The 14,652-nt window shown below is 45.6% G+C and overlaps 1 protein-coding gene across 3 annotated transcripts in view; it reads right to left on the bottom strand.

The window, feature by feature from the left end:
• fgfr2 (fibroblast growth factor receptor 2) overlaps positions 1-14,652 on the bottom strand; it is a 57,615-nt gene that overhangs the window by 28,185 nt on the left and 14,778 nt on the right. For all 3 annotated transcript variants that reach the window (XM_062464450.1, XM_062464448.1, XM_062464449.1), the window contains 2 exons: positions 10,440-10,609; positions 5,122-5,245 (listed from right to left, as the gene is read on the bottom strand). In XM_062464450.1, coding sequence (XP_062320434.1) covers positions 5,122-5,245; positions 10,440-10,609 — 294 coding nt within the window. The remainder of the gene's footprint in view (positions 1-5,121; positions 5,246-10,439; positions 10,610-14,652) is intronic.

Genomic DNA, 14,652 nt, shown 5'->3' with positions numbered 1-14,652 from the left:
AAGAGATCACAATAGATGAAAAAAGAGAAGAGTTCTAGTGCAGGAGGAGAGAAAGGTAGAGACTCCTCATGAGCCCAGTCTGTTCTCCACCAGGACTCAGATCAGAGGCTCCACCCCCTCCTCCTCCTCCTCCTCCTCCCCCTCTCCCTCCACCCCCTCCTCCCCCTCTCCCTCTCTCCCTCTCTCCTCCTCCCCCTCTCCCTCTCTCCTCCTCCCCCTCCCCCTCTCTCCTCCTCCCCCTCCACCCCCTCTCCCTCCTCCCCCTCCTCCCCCTTCTCTCCCCCTCTCCTCCACCCTGCACATTCCTAGGGCTCATGGTGTTTGTTGTCTCTCTCTCTTTCCCCCTCTATCCCTCCCTCTCTCTCTCTTTTCTCTTTCACATGCCTCATTTCTCTCTTCACACAGTCTTGTAGGAGAAAGGGAGTAGGGTAGCCAAACCCTCACTCTCTCACCACCAGTATTTACAACCAGACAGACCTGAACGCTAGCTGTCTACTGTAGGTTTACAATTCCACAAAAACACTACATTTAAGTTTAATATGAAAAGATAAATACTTGTGGGGTTTCTAAATGCAAAAAAGAGTTCAGACTTGCTAACACAGATCTAACTTCTGTCTGAACAAGAACTGTATACAGTAAATACTTTGTTCAAATTAGAGATGTTGGACCAGCAAGTCTGGACGAGGCTCCCTGGACTGCGAGAGAGAAAACAGGCTGCATGGCTCGGACGAACCTGCTAACAATACAGATCTGTAGAGCAACTCAGTTAAAAATAGAGAAAGGGGTTTGGTGGGGGAGGAGGTCAAAAGCGTTTCCTTAAAGGCCGATTGACCCCGAACAAGAGAACTACAGTGACCCACTGAATAAGGGACAGAGACAGACGGGCGGAGATGGAGAATGAGGGAAAAAGTTCAACGGAGGGAGAGGAAAGCAGAGGTATTTGAAAACCACAACCATGTTCCGCTTTCTCTGCTACCACATGAAACACTCCCCACAACCGACCAGGCGGAACTGTTGGGGTTTACAGTGACACACACGCACGCACACACACACACACACACACAGCAGGGGCTCTGCACAGTGTTGCCTTAAAGCAGACATGAGGAAACACACACACACACACACGGTTGAGAGGGACAGGCAGTGACAGATATAAACATAAAAACAGGAAGGGAGACAGAGGCACACCTGGCTGGTAACAGTGAAGGTTAGAGGGGTTAGGGTTAGAGGGGGATCTCAGTAACAGGGTTAGGGTCAGAGGGGGATAGCAGAAACAGTGAGGGTTAGGGTTAGAGGGGGATCTCAGTAACAGTGAGGGTTAGGGTCAGAGGGGGATAGCAGTAACAGTGAGGGTTAGGGTTAGAGGGGGATCTCAGTAACAGTGATGGTTAGAGGGGGAACTCAGTAACAGTGAGGGTTAGGGTTAGAGGGGGATCTCAGTAACAGTGATGGTTAGAGGGGGATCTCAGTAACAGTGAGGGTTAGGGTTAGAGGGGGATCTCAGTAACAGTGATGGTTAGAGGGGGATCTCAGTAACAGTGAGGGTTAGAGGGGGATCTCAGTAACAGTGAGGGTTAGAGGGGGATAGCAGTAACAGTGAGGGTTAGGGTTAGAGGGGGATCTCAGTAACAGTGAGGGTTAGAGGGGGATAGCAGTAACAGTGAGGGTTAGGGTTAGAGGGGGATCTCAGTAACAGTGATGGTTAGAGGGGGATCTCAGTAACAGTGAGGGTTAGAGGGGGATCTCAGTAACAGTGAGGGTTAGAGGGGGATAGCAGTAACAGTGAGGGTTAGAGGGGGATCTCAGTAACAGTGATGGTTAGAGGGGGATCTCAGTAACAGTGAGGGTTAGAGGGGGATCTCAGTAACAGTGAGGGTTAGAGGGGGATAGCAGTAACAGTGAGGGTTAGGGTTAGAGGGGGATCTCAGTAACAGTGAGGGTTAGAGGGGGATCTCAGTAACAGTGAGGGTTAGGGTTAGAGGGGGATAGCAGTAACAGTGAGGGTTAGGGTTAGAGGGGGATAGCAGTAACAGTGAGGGTTAGGGTTAGAGGGGGATAGCAGTAACAGTGAGGGTTAGGGTTAGAGGGGGATAGCAGTAACAGTGAGGGTTAGGGTTAGAGGGGGATAGCAGTAACAGTGAGGGTTAGAGGGGGATCTCAGTAACAGTGAGGGTTAGGGTTAGAGGGGGATCTCAGTAACAGTGAGGGTTAGGGTTAGAGGGGGATAGCAGTAACAGTGAGGGTTAGAGGGGGATCTCAGTAACAGTGAGGGTTAGGGTTAGAGGGGGATCTCAGTAACAGTGAGGGTTAGGGTTAGAGGGGGATAGCAGTAACAGTGAGGGTTAGGGTTAGAGGGGAATCTCAGTAACAGTGAGGGTTAGGGTTAGAGGGGGATAGCAGTAACAGTGAGGGTTAGGGTTAGAGGGGGATAGCAGTAACAGTGAGGGTTAGGGTTAGAGGGGGATCTCAGTAACAGTGAGGGTTAGGGTTAGAGGGGGATCTCAGTAACAGTGAGGGTTAGAGGGGGATCTCAGTAACAGTGAGGGTTAGGGTTAGAGGGGGATAGCAGTAACAGTGAGGGTTAGGGTTAGAGGGGGATAGCAGTAACAGTGAGGGTTAGGGTTAGAGGGGATAGCAGTAACAGTGAGGGTTAGGGTTAGAGGGGGATAGCAGTAACAGTGAGGGTTAGAGGGGGATCTCAGTAACAGTGAGGGTTAGGGTTAGAGGGGGATCTCAGTAACAGTGAGGGTTAGGGTTAGAGGGGGATAGCAGTAACAGTGAGGGTTAGGGTTAGAGGGGGATAGCAGTAACAGTGAGGGTTAGGGTTAGAGGGGGATCTCAGTAACAGTGAGGGTTAGGGTTAGAGGGGGATCTCAGTAACAGTGAGGGTTAGAGGGGGATCTCAGTAACAGTGAGGGTTAGAGGGGGATTGCAGTAACAGTGAGGGTTAGGGTTAGAGGGGGATAGCAGTAACAGTGAGGGTTAGGGTTAGAGGGGGATCTCAGTAACAGTGAGGGTTAGGGTTAGAGGAGGATCTCAGTAACAGTGAGGGTTAGAGGGGGATCTCAGTAACAGTGAGGGTGATCTCCTCATCTCCTGTCCTGCTCTCAGCACTGACAGCATGAGCTGACAGTTCGGTGTCCCCAAGCAGTGTTCTACTGGACCTGACTACAGCACTGTCTCAATACACATACATACACACACACAAGCATACATACACACACACACACACACACGCATACATGCACACACACACATACACAGATGCATACACACACACACACACACACAGCCTCTTCCTTTCCCTGCAGCACACAACCAATCAAAGTGCAGTAGCAGTTACTTGACCAGGATCCATTGACCCGAATAAAATCTAAATCAATCTATCAATTAAGTAATTAGGGAGGTATTCACGGCTGACAGGGTTGGGGTTCTGGGGGAACAGGACAGGGCCCAAACAAGATCACTGAACCCTGGGTAACCTGGTGCTGTGTGTGTGTGTGTGTAGGCCCTGTGTGTGTGTGTGTGTGTGTGTGTGTGTGTGTAACTCCTCCTCCAGAGGCCAGTTAAAGCAGGAGAGGCTGGTCAAACTTTGTTTTCAGTGACAGATCCTGCCGGTCATCTGGACCCAGATGCCTGATAACTACCCCCCCCCCCCCCACCGCAGTGCCCCCCCTGCCCCCCCCCCCCCCCCCTCGGCCCCCAGAGCCCCCCCTACCCCCCCGTCCCCCATTCCCTCCCGGGACCCTTCCTCCTCTCTAACCCTCTTTAAAATTGAGACAAATCAGAGTAAAAAAGTAAAGCTGGTTGGGGGGAGTGGGTCTGGAGTGAGACTGAGAGAAAGGGTTTCCTGCTGGGCAGTAAAGCTGAATTTACCAAACAGCAACTTTGAAGTAAAGCTTTAGCTAATCCCAGGACAGAGGGTCTGCTGAAGGGGAGGACGCATGCGTGTGTGTGTGTGTGAGTGTGTGAGTGCGTGTGTGCGTGTGTGAGTGTGTGTGTGAGTGCGGCTATGGAAAAAACAAAGTATAAATGTGCAGACAGACAGGCAGTCAGACAGACCGACAGATTGAGTGCTTTCAGACCCAATGGTCTATCTCTATCACCCTTCCCTCTCAATACCCACCCTTCCCTCTCAATACCCACCCTTCCCTCTCAATACCCACCCTTCCCTCTCAATACCCACCCTTCCCTCTCAATACCCACCCTTCCCTCTCAATACCCACCCTTCCCTCTCAATACCCACCCTTCCACCCACTCATTCTGCAAGCTGAGCAAGAAGACCCCTCCACACACACACTCTCCCCCCCACGGACACTCCCTCCACACACACACACACTCCCCCCCCCCGACACACACACACTCTCCCCCCCCACACACACACACACTCTCCCCCCCCACACACACACACTCTCCCCCCCCACACATACACACACTCTCCCCCCACACACACACTCCCTCCAGACACATACACACTCTCCCCTCCACACACACGCTCTCTCCTCCACACACACCATCCCCTCCACACACACACACTCCCCTCCACCACCCCCCCGCACACACACACACTAGTGTTGGCTCCAAAGTTCAGGGGTTGAGAGAGTTGTGTTTGAACTCTCTGTGTCCTCGTTGTAACACTGCTGACCCCAGTGGTTCTGTTTGTCCAGGGACGCAGGTACACTCACACACACAGACGTCACACTGCCAGGGACTCGTTCCCAGGTTATGTATAGTGGCCATACAGAGCTGTAGCACAACTGTTTGCTTAGGTACTGTACCTTAACAGTTAAGCCCAGACAATAGACAACAGGGCTAACCAGGGCTAACCATACATAACCAGGGCTAACTAGACAGTACTGGGGCTAACCAGGGCTAACCAGACAGTACTGGGGCTAACCAGGGCTAACCAGACAGTACTGGGGCTAACCAGACAGTACTGGGGCTAACCAGGGCTAACCAGGGCTAACCAGACAGTACTGGGGCTAACCAGGGCTAACCAGACAGTACTGGGGCTAACCAGGGCTAACCAGACAGTACTGGGGCTGACCAGGGCTAACCAGACAGTACCAGGGCTAACCAGGGCTAACCAGACAGTACCAGGGCTAACCGGGGCTAACTCACCCACGACATCCAGGGTGTAGGTGTGGTTTATGGCTCCATACTCATTCTCCACCAGGCAGGTGTAGTTGCCCTTGTCTGACGGCACCACACTCTCCATGATCAGGGTCCAGTGCTGGTGGCGCACCTGAGGAGGGGGGGGCGACAGAAACATACACGTCTAGACACACACACATAATATATACACACACATTCAGCATATACACACACGTATACACACCAATTTACTGAAACAATTCATCCTGTTGACAGATGAAGGAAGCCACAGACAAAAATAGAGAGAGAGAGAGAGAGAGAGAGAGAGAGAGAGAGAGAGAGAGAAAGAGAGACAGAGTAAAAGAGAGAGTGTGAGGGAGAGGTGTGCTGGGTGAGGAGTAGGGTGGCAGTGTTGCAGGAGTGGAAATAATATAGTTCCAGGTGAGAGAGGAGTCCTGGGTAACTGTAACTCTAGCCTTAGCTCCGAGCTTAGAGTCTAAGGCTAGTATAGTTGCGGTAACGCTGAGTGCAGATGTCTTTGTCTGGAGTCAAGCTATAATGACACTGTTTACAGAGACAGGGCCATAAGGGGAAACATTACCAGCTACATCAACACATTCTCCTTCTGAACGCCCCTTAAAGAGACATCCGTTTCCTCGTAAACTATCATCCATTAACTAGAACACACACACACGGACTGTGGTTGGCATCATCCCCTCACTTACTCCACAACACGCCTCTATTAGCATCAGCACATATCTAGGGTGGTAACCATATCATTCCAGCATTCCCCACAGATTTCTATCTCTGAATGTGATGCTTGTTGAAATTCAGAGAGGGATCTCAGACCCAAACGCAGCAAGCTGCTGCAAGACCAACAGCTCTGTCAGGCGGGAGGGATTCCTACAGAGACACGGAGCTCTCACTAGTGTTTAATAAGGAGCTGTCACTAGTGTTTAATGAGGAGCTGTCACTAGTGTTTAATGAGGAGCTGTCACTAGTGTTTAATGAGGAGCTGTCACTAGTGTTTGATAAGGAGCTGTCATTAGTGTTTAATGAGGAGCTGTCACTAGTGTTTAATGAGGAGCTGTCACTAGCGTTTAATAAGGAGCTGTCACTAGTGTTTAATGAGGAGCTGTCACTAGTGTTTAATGAGGAGCTGTCACTAGTGTTTAATGAGGAGCTGTCACTAGTGTTTGATAAGGAGCTGTCATTAGTGTTTAATGAGGAGCTGTCACTAGTGTTTAATGAGGAGCTGTCACTAGCGTTTAATAAGGAGCTGTCACTAGTGTTTAATGAGGAGCTGTCACTAGTGTTTAATGAGGAGCGGTCACTAGTGTTTGATAAGGAGCTGTCACTAGTGTTTAATGAGGAGCTGTCACTAGTGTTTAATGAGGAGCTGTAACTAGTGTTTAATGAGGAGCTGTCACTAGTGTTTAATGAGGAGCTGTCACTAGTGTTTAATGAGGAGCTGTCACTAGTGTTTGATAAGGAGCTGTCATTAGTGTTTAATGAGGAGCTGTCACTAGTGTTTAATGAGGAGCTGTCATTAGTGTTTAATGAGGAGCTGTCACTAGTGTTTAATGAGGAGCTGTCACTAGCGTTTAATAAGGAGCTGTCACTAGTGTTTAATGAGGATCTGTCACTAGTGTTTAATGAGGAGCTGTCACTAGTGTTTAATGAGGAGCTGTCACTAGTGTTTGATAAGGAGCTGTCATTAGTGTTTAATGAGGAGCTGTCACTAGTGTTTAATGAGGAGCTGTCATTAGTGTTTAATGAGGAGCTGTCACTAGTGTTTAATGAGGAGCTGTCACTAGCGTTTAATAAGGAGCTGTCACTAGTGTTTAATGAGGATCTGTCACTAGTGTTTAATGAGGAGCTGTCACTAGTGTTTAATGAGGAGCTGTCACTAGTGTTTAATGAGGAGCTGTCACTAGTGTTTGATAAGGAGCTGTCATTAGTGTTTAATGAGGAGCTGTCACTAGCGTTTAATGAGGAGCTGTCACTAGCGTTTAATAAGGAGCTGTCACTAGTGTTTAATGAGGAGTTTTCACTAGTGTTTAATGAGGAGCGGTCACTAGTGTTTGATAAGGAGCTGTCACTAGTGTTTAATGAGGAGCTGTCACTAGTGTTTAATGAGGAGCTGTCACTAGTGTTTAATGAGGAGCTGTCACTAGTGTTTAATGAGGAGCTGTCACTAGTGTTTAATGAGGAGCTGTCACTAGTGTTTAATGAGGAGCTGTCACTAGTGTTTAATGAGGAGCTGTCACTAGCGTTTAATGAGGAGCTGTCACTAGTGTTTAATAAGGAGCTGTCACTAGTGTTTAATGAGGATCTGTCACTAGTGTTTAATGAGGAGCTGTCATTAGTGTTTAATGAGGAGCTGTCACTAGTGTTTAATGAGGAGCTGTCATTAGTGTTTAATGAGGAGCTGTCACTAGTGTTTAATGAGGAGCTGTCACTAGCGTTTAATAAGGAGCTGTCACTAGTGTTTAATGAGGAGCTGTCACTAGTGTTTAATGAGGAGCTGTCATTAGTGTTTAATGAGGAGCTGTCACTAGTGTTTAATGAGGAGCTGTCACTAGCGTTTAATAAGGAGCTGTCACTAGTGTTTAATGAGGATCTGTCACTAGTGTTTAATGAGGAGCTGTCACTAGTGTTTAATGAGGAGCTGTCACTAGTGTTTAATGAGGAGCTGTCACTAGTGTTTGATAAGGAGCTGTCATTAGTGTTTAATGAGGAGCTGTCACTAGCGTTTAATGAGGAGCTGTCACTAGCGTTTAATAAGGAGCTGTCACTAGTGTTTAATGAGGAGTTTTCACTAGTGTTTAATGAGGAGCGGTCACTAGTGTTTGATAAGGAGCTGTCACTAGTGTTTAATGAGGAGCTGTCACTAGTGTTTAATGAGGAGCTGTCACTAGTGTTTAATGAGGAGCTGTCACTAGTGTTTAATGAGGAGCTGTCACTAGTGTTTAATGAGGAGCTGTCACTAGTGTTTAATGAGGAGCTGTCACTAGTGTTTAATGAGGAGCTGTCACTAGCGTTTAATGAGGAGCTGTCACTAGTGTTTAATAAGGAGCTGTCACTAGTGTTTAATGAGGATCTGTCACTAGTGTTTAATGAGGAGCTGTCATTAGTGTTTAATGAGGAGCTGTCACTAGTGTTTAATGAGGAGCTGTCATTAGTGTTTAATGAGGAGCTGTCACTAGTGTTTAATGAGGAGCTGTCACTAGCGTTTAATAAGGAGCTGTCACTAGTGTTTAATAAGGAGCTGTCACTAGTGTTTAATGAGGAGCTGTCACTAGTGTTTAATGAGGAGCTGTCACTAGTGTTTAATGAGGAGCTGTCACTAGTGTTTGATAAGGAGCTGTCATTAGTGTTTAATGAGGAGCTGTCACTAGTGTTTAATGAGGAGCTGTCACTAGCGTTTAATAAGGAGCTGTCACTAGTGTTTAATGAGGAGTTTTCACTAGTGTTTAATGAGGAGCGGTCACTAGTGTTTGATAAGGAGCTGTCACTAGTGTTTAATGAGGAGCTGTCACTAGTGTTTAATGAGGAGCTGTCACTAGTGTTTAATGAGGAGCTGTCACTAGTGTTTAATGAGGAGCTGTCACTAGTGTTTAATGAGGAGCTGTCACTAGTGTTTAATGAGGAGCTGTCACTAGTGTTTAATGAGGAGCTGTCACTAGCGTTTAATGAGGAGCTGTCACTAGTGTTTAATAAGGAGCTGTCACTAGTGTTTAATGAGGAGCTGTCACTAGCGTTTAATAAGGAGCTGTCACTAGCGTTTAATAAGGAGCTGTCACTAGTGTTTAATAAGGAGCTGTCACTAGCGTTTAATGAGGAGCTGTCACTAGTGTTTAACGAGGAGCTGTCACTAGCGTTTAATAAGGAGCTGTCACTAGTGTTTAATGAGGAGCTGTCACTGGCGTTTAATAAGGAGCTGTCACTAGTGTTTAATGAGGAGCTGTCACTAGTCTTTAATGAGGAGCTGTCATTAGTGTTTAGCACAGGGAGGAAACCAGAGCAAACTGTCTTCATAGTTAGCTGATAGCTGTTCCCGTGACACATGGAAGTAGTTATTTTCATTACAAATGAACGTAAAAATTGTGTTTCCTAAAATACCTCTTAAGTTGGGGTAAAACTAAAAAACTAAAAAGAAAAAAAAAGAAAAGAAAAAGCTTTTACTCAGCTTTATAAACTTATCGTACCAAACTGGTGTATTTGTGCTGTAAAAATGAGTGCTAGTCTAAAAATTAACGTTTGGGGAACTTGTGGCTGTTTTGCAACCAAAGTATGTGTTTGTATGCACAAGTTTAGTCACAGGTCATCTCTCAAGTGTTCACATCATTTCAGTTCTCTGTGCAGAGTGAGCCTAACCCTAACCCTAAACCTTTACCAGTGCAGCAGAAGCTACTCATCTAATCACTGAACTCATTTCAGAACAAAGGAATCACACTCTCCTGATGCCAAAGCTTGCAGGACCAGTTTTCCCTGAAATTTAATGACTTCAGTATTTCTCTTCTTAACCCTCGTGCTGCCTTCGGGTCACATGACCCAAAGGTTCATAATGAACCATCGTTGTGTTTACCCAATTTTACCCAATACAAAAACAAATTAAAATAATTTTCTTTTAACCTTTGCAATGTGGGGGGTCTGAGACAGCCTAGCTGTTAAAAGAAAATGCTTCACTTTGTCTTTGTATGCAGTAAATCTGTCGCAATACGACGGTGGGTCACAATGACTGATGGGTCAGAATGACCCGAAGATAACACAAGGGTTAACTCCCTTCGACTATGACACTATCCAACTTGCTCTGTGATAGTTACGGTGAGAGCCTGAGTGAAGCAACAGACACACGGGCAAGCAGGTCCAAATCCCCCACCACCAGACCTCCATCCTAGCTGCTCCAAGGAGCAGGACTCCAGAACACAGTAAGCAGAGAGACCCGACTCTTGGAGGATGCTGCCACAAGAGATAACTCTGACTGTCTTGTTTAAAGGTCCCAGGATTCTCTGTGCTAATACCTTGTACCCGCCCATGCGGGTACCTTTTACCCGCCCATGCGGGAACCTTGTACCTTGTACCCGCCCATGCGGGTACCTTGTACCCGCCCATTCGGGAACCTTGTACCTTGTACCCGCCCATACGGGAACCTTGTACCTTGTACCCGCCCATGCGGGAACCTTGTACCCGCCCATGCGGGAACCTTGTACCCGGCCATGCGGGAACCTTGTACCTTGTACCCGCCCATGCGGGAACCTTGTACCCGGCCATGCGGGAACCTTGTACCTTGTACCCGCCCATGCGGGAACCTTGTACCCGGCCATGCGGGAACCTTGTACCTTGTACCCGCCCATGCGGTCCTCCTGGCGGAAGGGACGGCTGTTCTTCAGCCAGCGCAGGCGTGGGCGCGGGTGCCCTCCTGCCGCACACTTGAACTTGACGGTGTTGGCAGCAGGAACAGCATGCAGCTTCTTTTCCATCTTCTCTGGAGACGTCCAGTAGGGTGTCCCTGGAGACACACACACACACACAGTGTTCAGTCAACACACAGTAGGGTGTCCCTGGAGACACACACACACACACAGTGTTCAGTCAACACACAGTAGGGTGTCCCTGGAGACACACACACACACACACAGTGTTCAGTCAACACACAGTAGGGTGTCCCTGGATACACACACACACACAGTGTTCAGTCAACACACAGTAGGGTGTCCCTGGATACACAGACACACACAGTGTTCAGTCAACACACAGTAGGGTGTCCCTGGAGACACACACACACACAGTGTTCAGTCAACACACAGTAGGGTGTCCCTGGATACACAGACACACACAGTGTTCAGTCAACACACAGTAGGGTGTCCCGGGAGACACACACACACACACAGTGCTCAGTCAACACACAGTAGGGTGTCCCTGGAGACACACACACACACAGTGTTCAGTCAACACACAGTAGGGTGTCCCTGGATACACAGACACACACAGTGTTCAGTCAACACACAGTAGGGTGTCCCGGGAGACACACACACACACACAGTGCTCAGTCAACACATCACATGCTCAAACTTCATAACCACAACTGACAAAAAGTTTTTTTGTTTTTAGCTTGACATAGAACCATACTGTAAACAGTACATGATAGATGTCCATTCTTTATTTTACCATTGTTAGCATTAGCATGAAGTTAACAAGGTGGCATGGAGCATGGAGAAAACAGATAGCTAAGAGAACTAGAGAGGGTACAATTTCTGGGGAAATTGTAGGGTGTGCTTGCTTGCCGGTTGCACAGGGGTCCGTTTTTGAATGACATTTTTAAAACTGATATTTCTGTATATTTTATATAAAAATGCATACTTATTATTTATAAAGATTACATTTTTTTTTTGCTGCTCATTTACAACTGAAAATACGAGTGAAGTGTAGAATGAAATAGATCTTCTCATTTCCCCTGCAAAAGGCATCCTCATCGTTGAATCAAAACGAATAAATTTGGCAGACCGGTGTAAAAATTGACCTAATCTCTATGACGTAAACGTCCTTTTAAGTTTTTCCCTTCTCGTGATATTTTCATGCATTTAGCCTACTCATTGCATTCATTCATTAATAAAGAACCCCCTTTGAAGATTATTCTACGACGTTACCGGCAGTAGAAGATTGAATCGCGATTCAAACAGTACCATCTTCTAATTGAAAATATGCCCCCAAAAACGTTAATAAGCTTGACATTTATTTAGTGGAAAATCGCTTTCATGAAAAGCTCACTGGTAGCGATCATTAAGTAACAACAGTAACAACGCAAAGTGCGCTATCCCTGTGTGGAGAAGCTGCCCCGGTAAATTGTACTACTACAGTACAGTAGACTACTGCTGTGTTCGTCTTGGTAGCGTATGAGGCTAGATTATGTACACTTTAAGATCAATGTAGCTACATACCTTGTTTGGCCAATTTGGTCGATTGTGGAAAAAAGTCGAACCGTTTTTAGTTATGGAGAGCCATCGCGCTAGCTTGATTATAAGAGAGAATAACATAAATGTAGATAGAATCCACACCTCAAACAAGTTAACCTAGACGCAAAACTGTACGTCCAATACAAAAAATAATGATATTTTCCATGACCCAAGACTCTGCCGAAACCAGAGATATCCTTTATATGTCTGTGCGGTCAGAAATACAACTCTTGGCAGTTTCGAAAACGTGTACACAACTCTGCTTTCATGGTGCGTGTCTGTTTGGTTGCCACGGTGATGGCGCAGCTGTGATAGCTAACGAGCTAGGCAGAGAGAAAAACGAACATTTACCTAGCATCCACACCTCAAACAAGTTGACCTAGACGCAAAACTACACGTCCAATCAATAAAATGAGGATATTTTCCGAGACCCAAGACGAAACTAGAGATGTCCTTTATATGTCTGTGCGGTCAGAAATATGTCTCTACCGGCAGTTTCGAAATCGTCTTCCTTCCTGCTTTCTCTGACGGATTTTACCCAACTCTCCATTGAAGTTAGTGAGAGAATTTGAAAGGCTGCTCTCGTTTCAAGGCTCATAGCTGAAAATCTGTAAATGTGAGCTCTTTAGTAGTTACATTGGCTGAAAGAGGACAATTTTTCCTACATTTTAAGGTATAACTTGTTTCTGTAAGTTAAACTATATGAACGTTAGAGGAATTTGTTTGACAATTTAGTTGAATATCAGAAAAAGAGCAGCCAGCAGAGTGCTTGCTTCTCATTCATAAAAATCAAGGAGCAAACATTTTAATGTATTTCAAACTGTCATAATTCAAAATTGGCTGAATATTTGAAAAAGCTGAATCATTTGGGAATAGCTGAATGTCTTGTGAACATTTTAAAGGTTGAATGGTGTCTCTAGCTGAAAGTATGCTGAAGTAGTTACGTTTGAAAGAGGAGGAAGCTTTTAAATGATTTGAAAGGATTTACCATTACTTTTAATGGGAGAATTATTTGCACAAAATCCTTAATGTCTTAAAAAGTATAAAAGTGAGAAATACCAAAAGTCATAGCCAACATCTCCCGAAGGAGCTGAACGTTTTGATACAAAAATTTTAGGAATCGGTGAAAGTATGCAGAACTAGTTAAAGGCCAAAAAACGGCGGAAGAACTAAGAAGTTGATATAACTAGAAAAGGCTGTTCCTGCGAAACAGCAGTGAGAATGCTGAAAACCTGAATGGGGATAGCTGACCATGCTAAAAAAGCTGAAAATAGTGAAAATTTAGTAGAAAGTTATAAGCTGAAGCTTCAAAGCAACCGAAAGGTATTTTTGAAAGGGCTGGAGCAGCATTCCAACAATGATTTGAAAGGATTTACCATTACTTTTAAAGGGAGAATAATTTGCACAAAAACCTTAATATTTTAAAAAGTATAAAAGTGAGAAATGAGAAAATACCCGCAAGCTGAAATGAATTTAAAAAATGTGTGAGTCACACAAAAGAGGCAGTGTGGAAGCTGAACTGCATCATCTTAACAAAGCTAAGAGCTAAAATAGCCTACAATGTGGGAGAAGCTGAAAGCTGAACTGTTAAACAGAAGAAGAAGTAGGCTAGCTAGTCGTAACAAGAATATTATCGTTTCAACAGATTAAATTATAGTTGGGATAGTATTAGCAGTAGCAGATGTAGCCTATGCGTTTACTCGGCTTTCTTAGTTGGATTCAATGTGTTGATGGAATGAAACATACAGCAGTAGGGCCGATACAGGAAGACACGGCGACACCTTTTTTGCAGAAGGATGATGGTGCAAGTTTTGTCCGTGGAGCATACAACGATTAATAAAAAAGAATCATGTAGACGTGTTTATTGAGTAATCGCATAACTAATTACACATGTAAACGGAGTAATCGTATTATTGGCATAAACCGACAATTGCTAGTAATCGTGTTTCTCATGGTCAAGTAAACGTACCAATCACCTGTGTGAGAGACTGAGTGGTGCGTGTCTGTCGTTACGGTGATGGTGCAGCTATGATTGCTAATGCGCTGAGGGCAGAGAATAAGAGAAATGTAGCTAGAATCCACACCTCAAACAAGATAACCTAGACGCAAAACTGTACGTCCAATCCAAAATATAAGGATATTTTCCGAGACCCAAGACTCTGCCGAAACCAGAGATGTCCTTTATATGTCTGTGCGGTCAGAAATACGACTCTATCGGCAGTTTCAAAATCTTGTTCCTTCTTGCTTTCTCTGACTGATTTTACCCACCTCTCCATTGAAGTTAGTGAGAGAATTTGAAAGGCTGCTCTCGCTTCAAGGCTCATAGCTGAAAATCTGTAAATGTGAGCTCTTTAGTAGTTACATTGGCTGAAAGAGGACAATTTTTCCTACATTTTAAGGTATAACTTGTTTCTGTAAGTTAAACTATATGAACGTTAGAGGAATTTGTTTGACAAATTAGTTGAATATCAGAAAAAGAGCAGCAAGCAGAGTGTGCCACTCTGCTTGCTGCTCATTCATAAAAATCAAGAAGGAGCAAACATTTTAATGTATTTCAAACTGTCATAATTCAAAATTGGCTGAACATTTGAAAAAGCTG

This window comes from Osmerus eperlanus, chromosome 6, assembly GCF_963692335.1.
Source record: "Osmerus eperlanus chromosome 6, fOsmEpe2.1, whole genome shotgun sequence".
NCBI classification, from domain to species: Eukaryota; Metazoa; Chordata; class Actinopteri; order Osmeriformes; family Osmeridae; genus Osmerus; species Osmerus eperlanus.
This window is presented reverse-complemented; position numbering and strand designations above follow the sequence as displayed.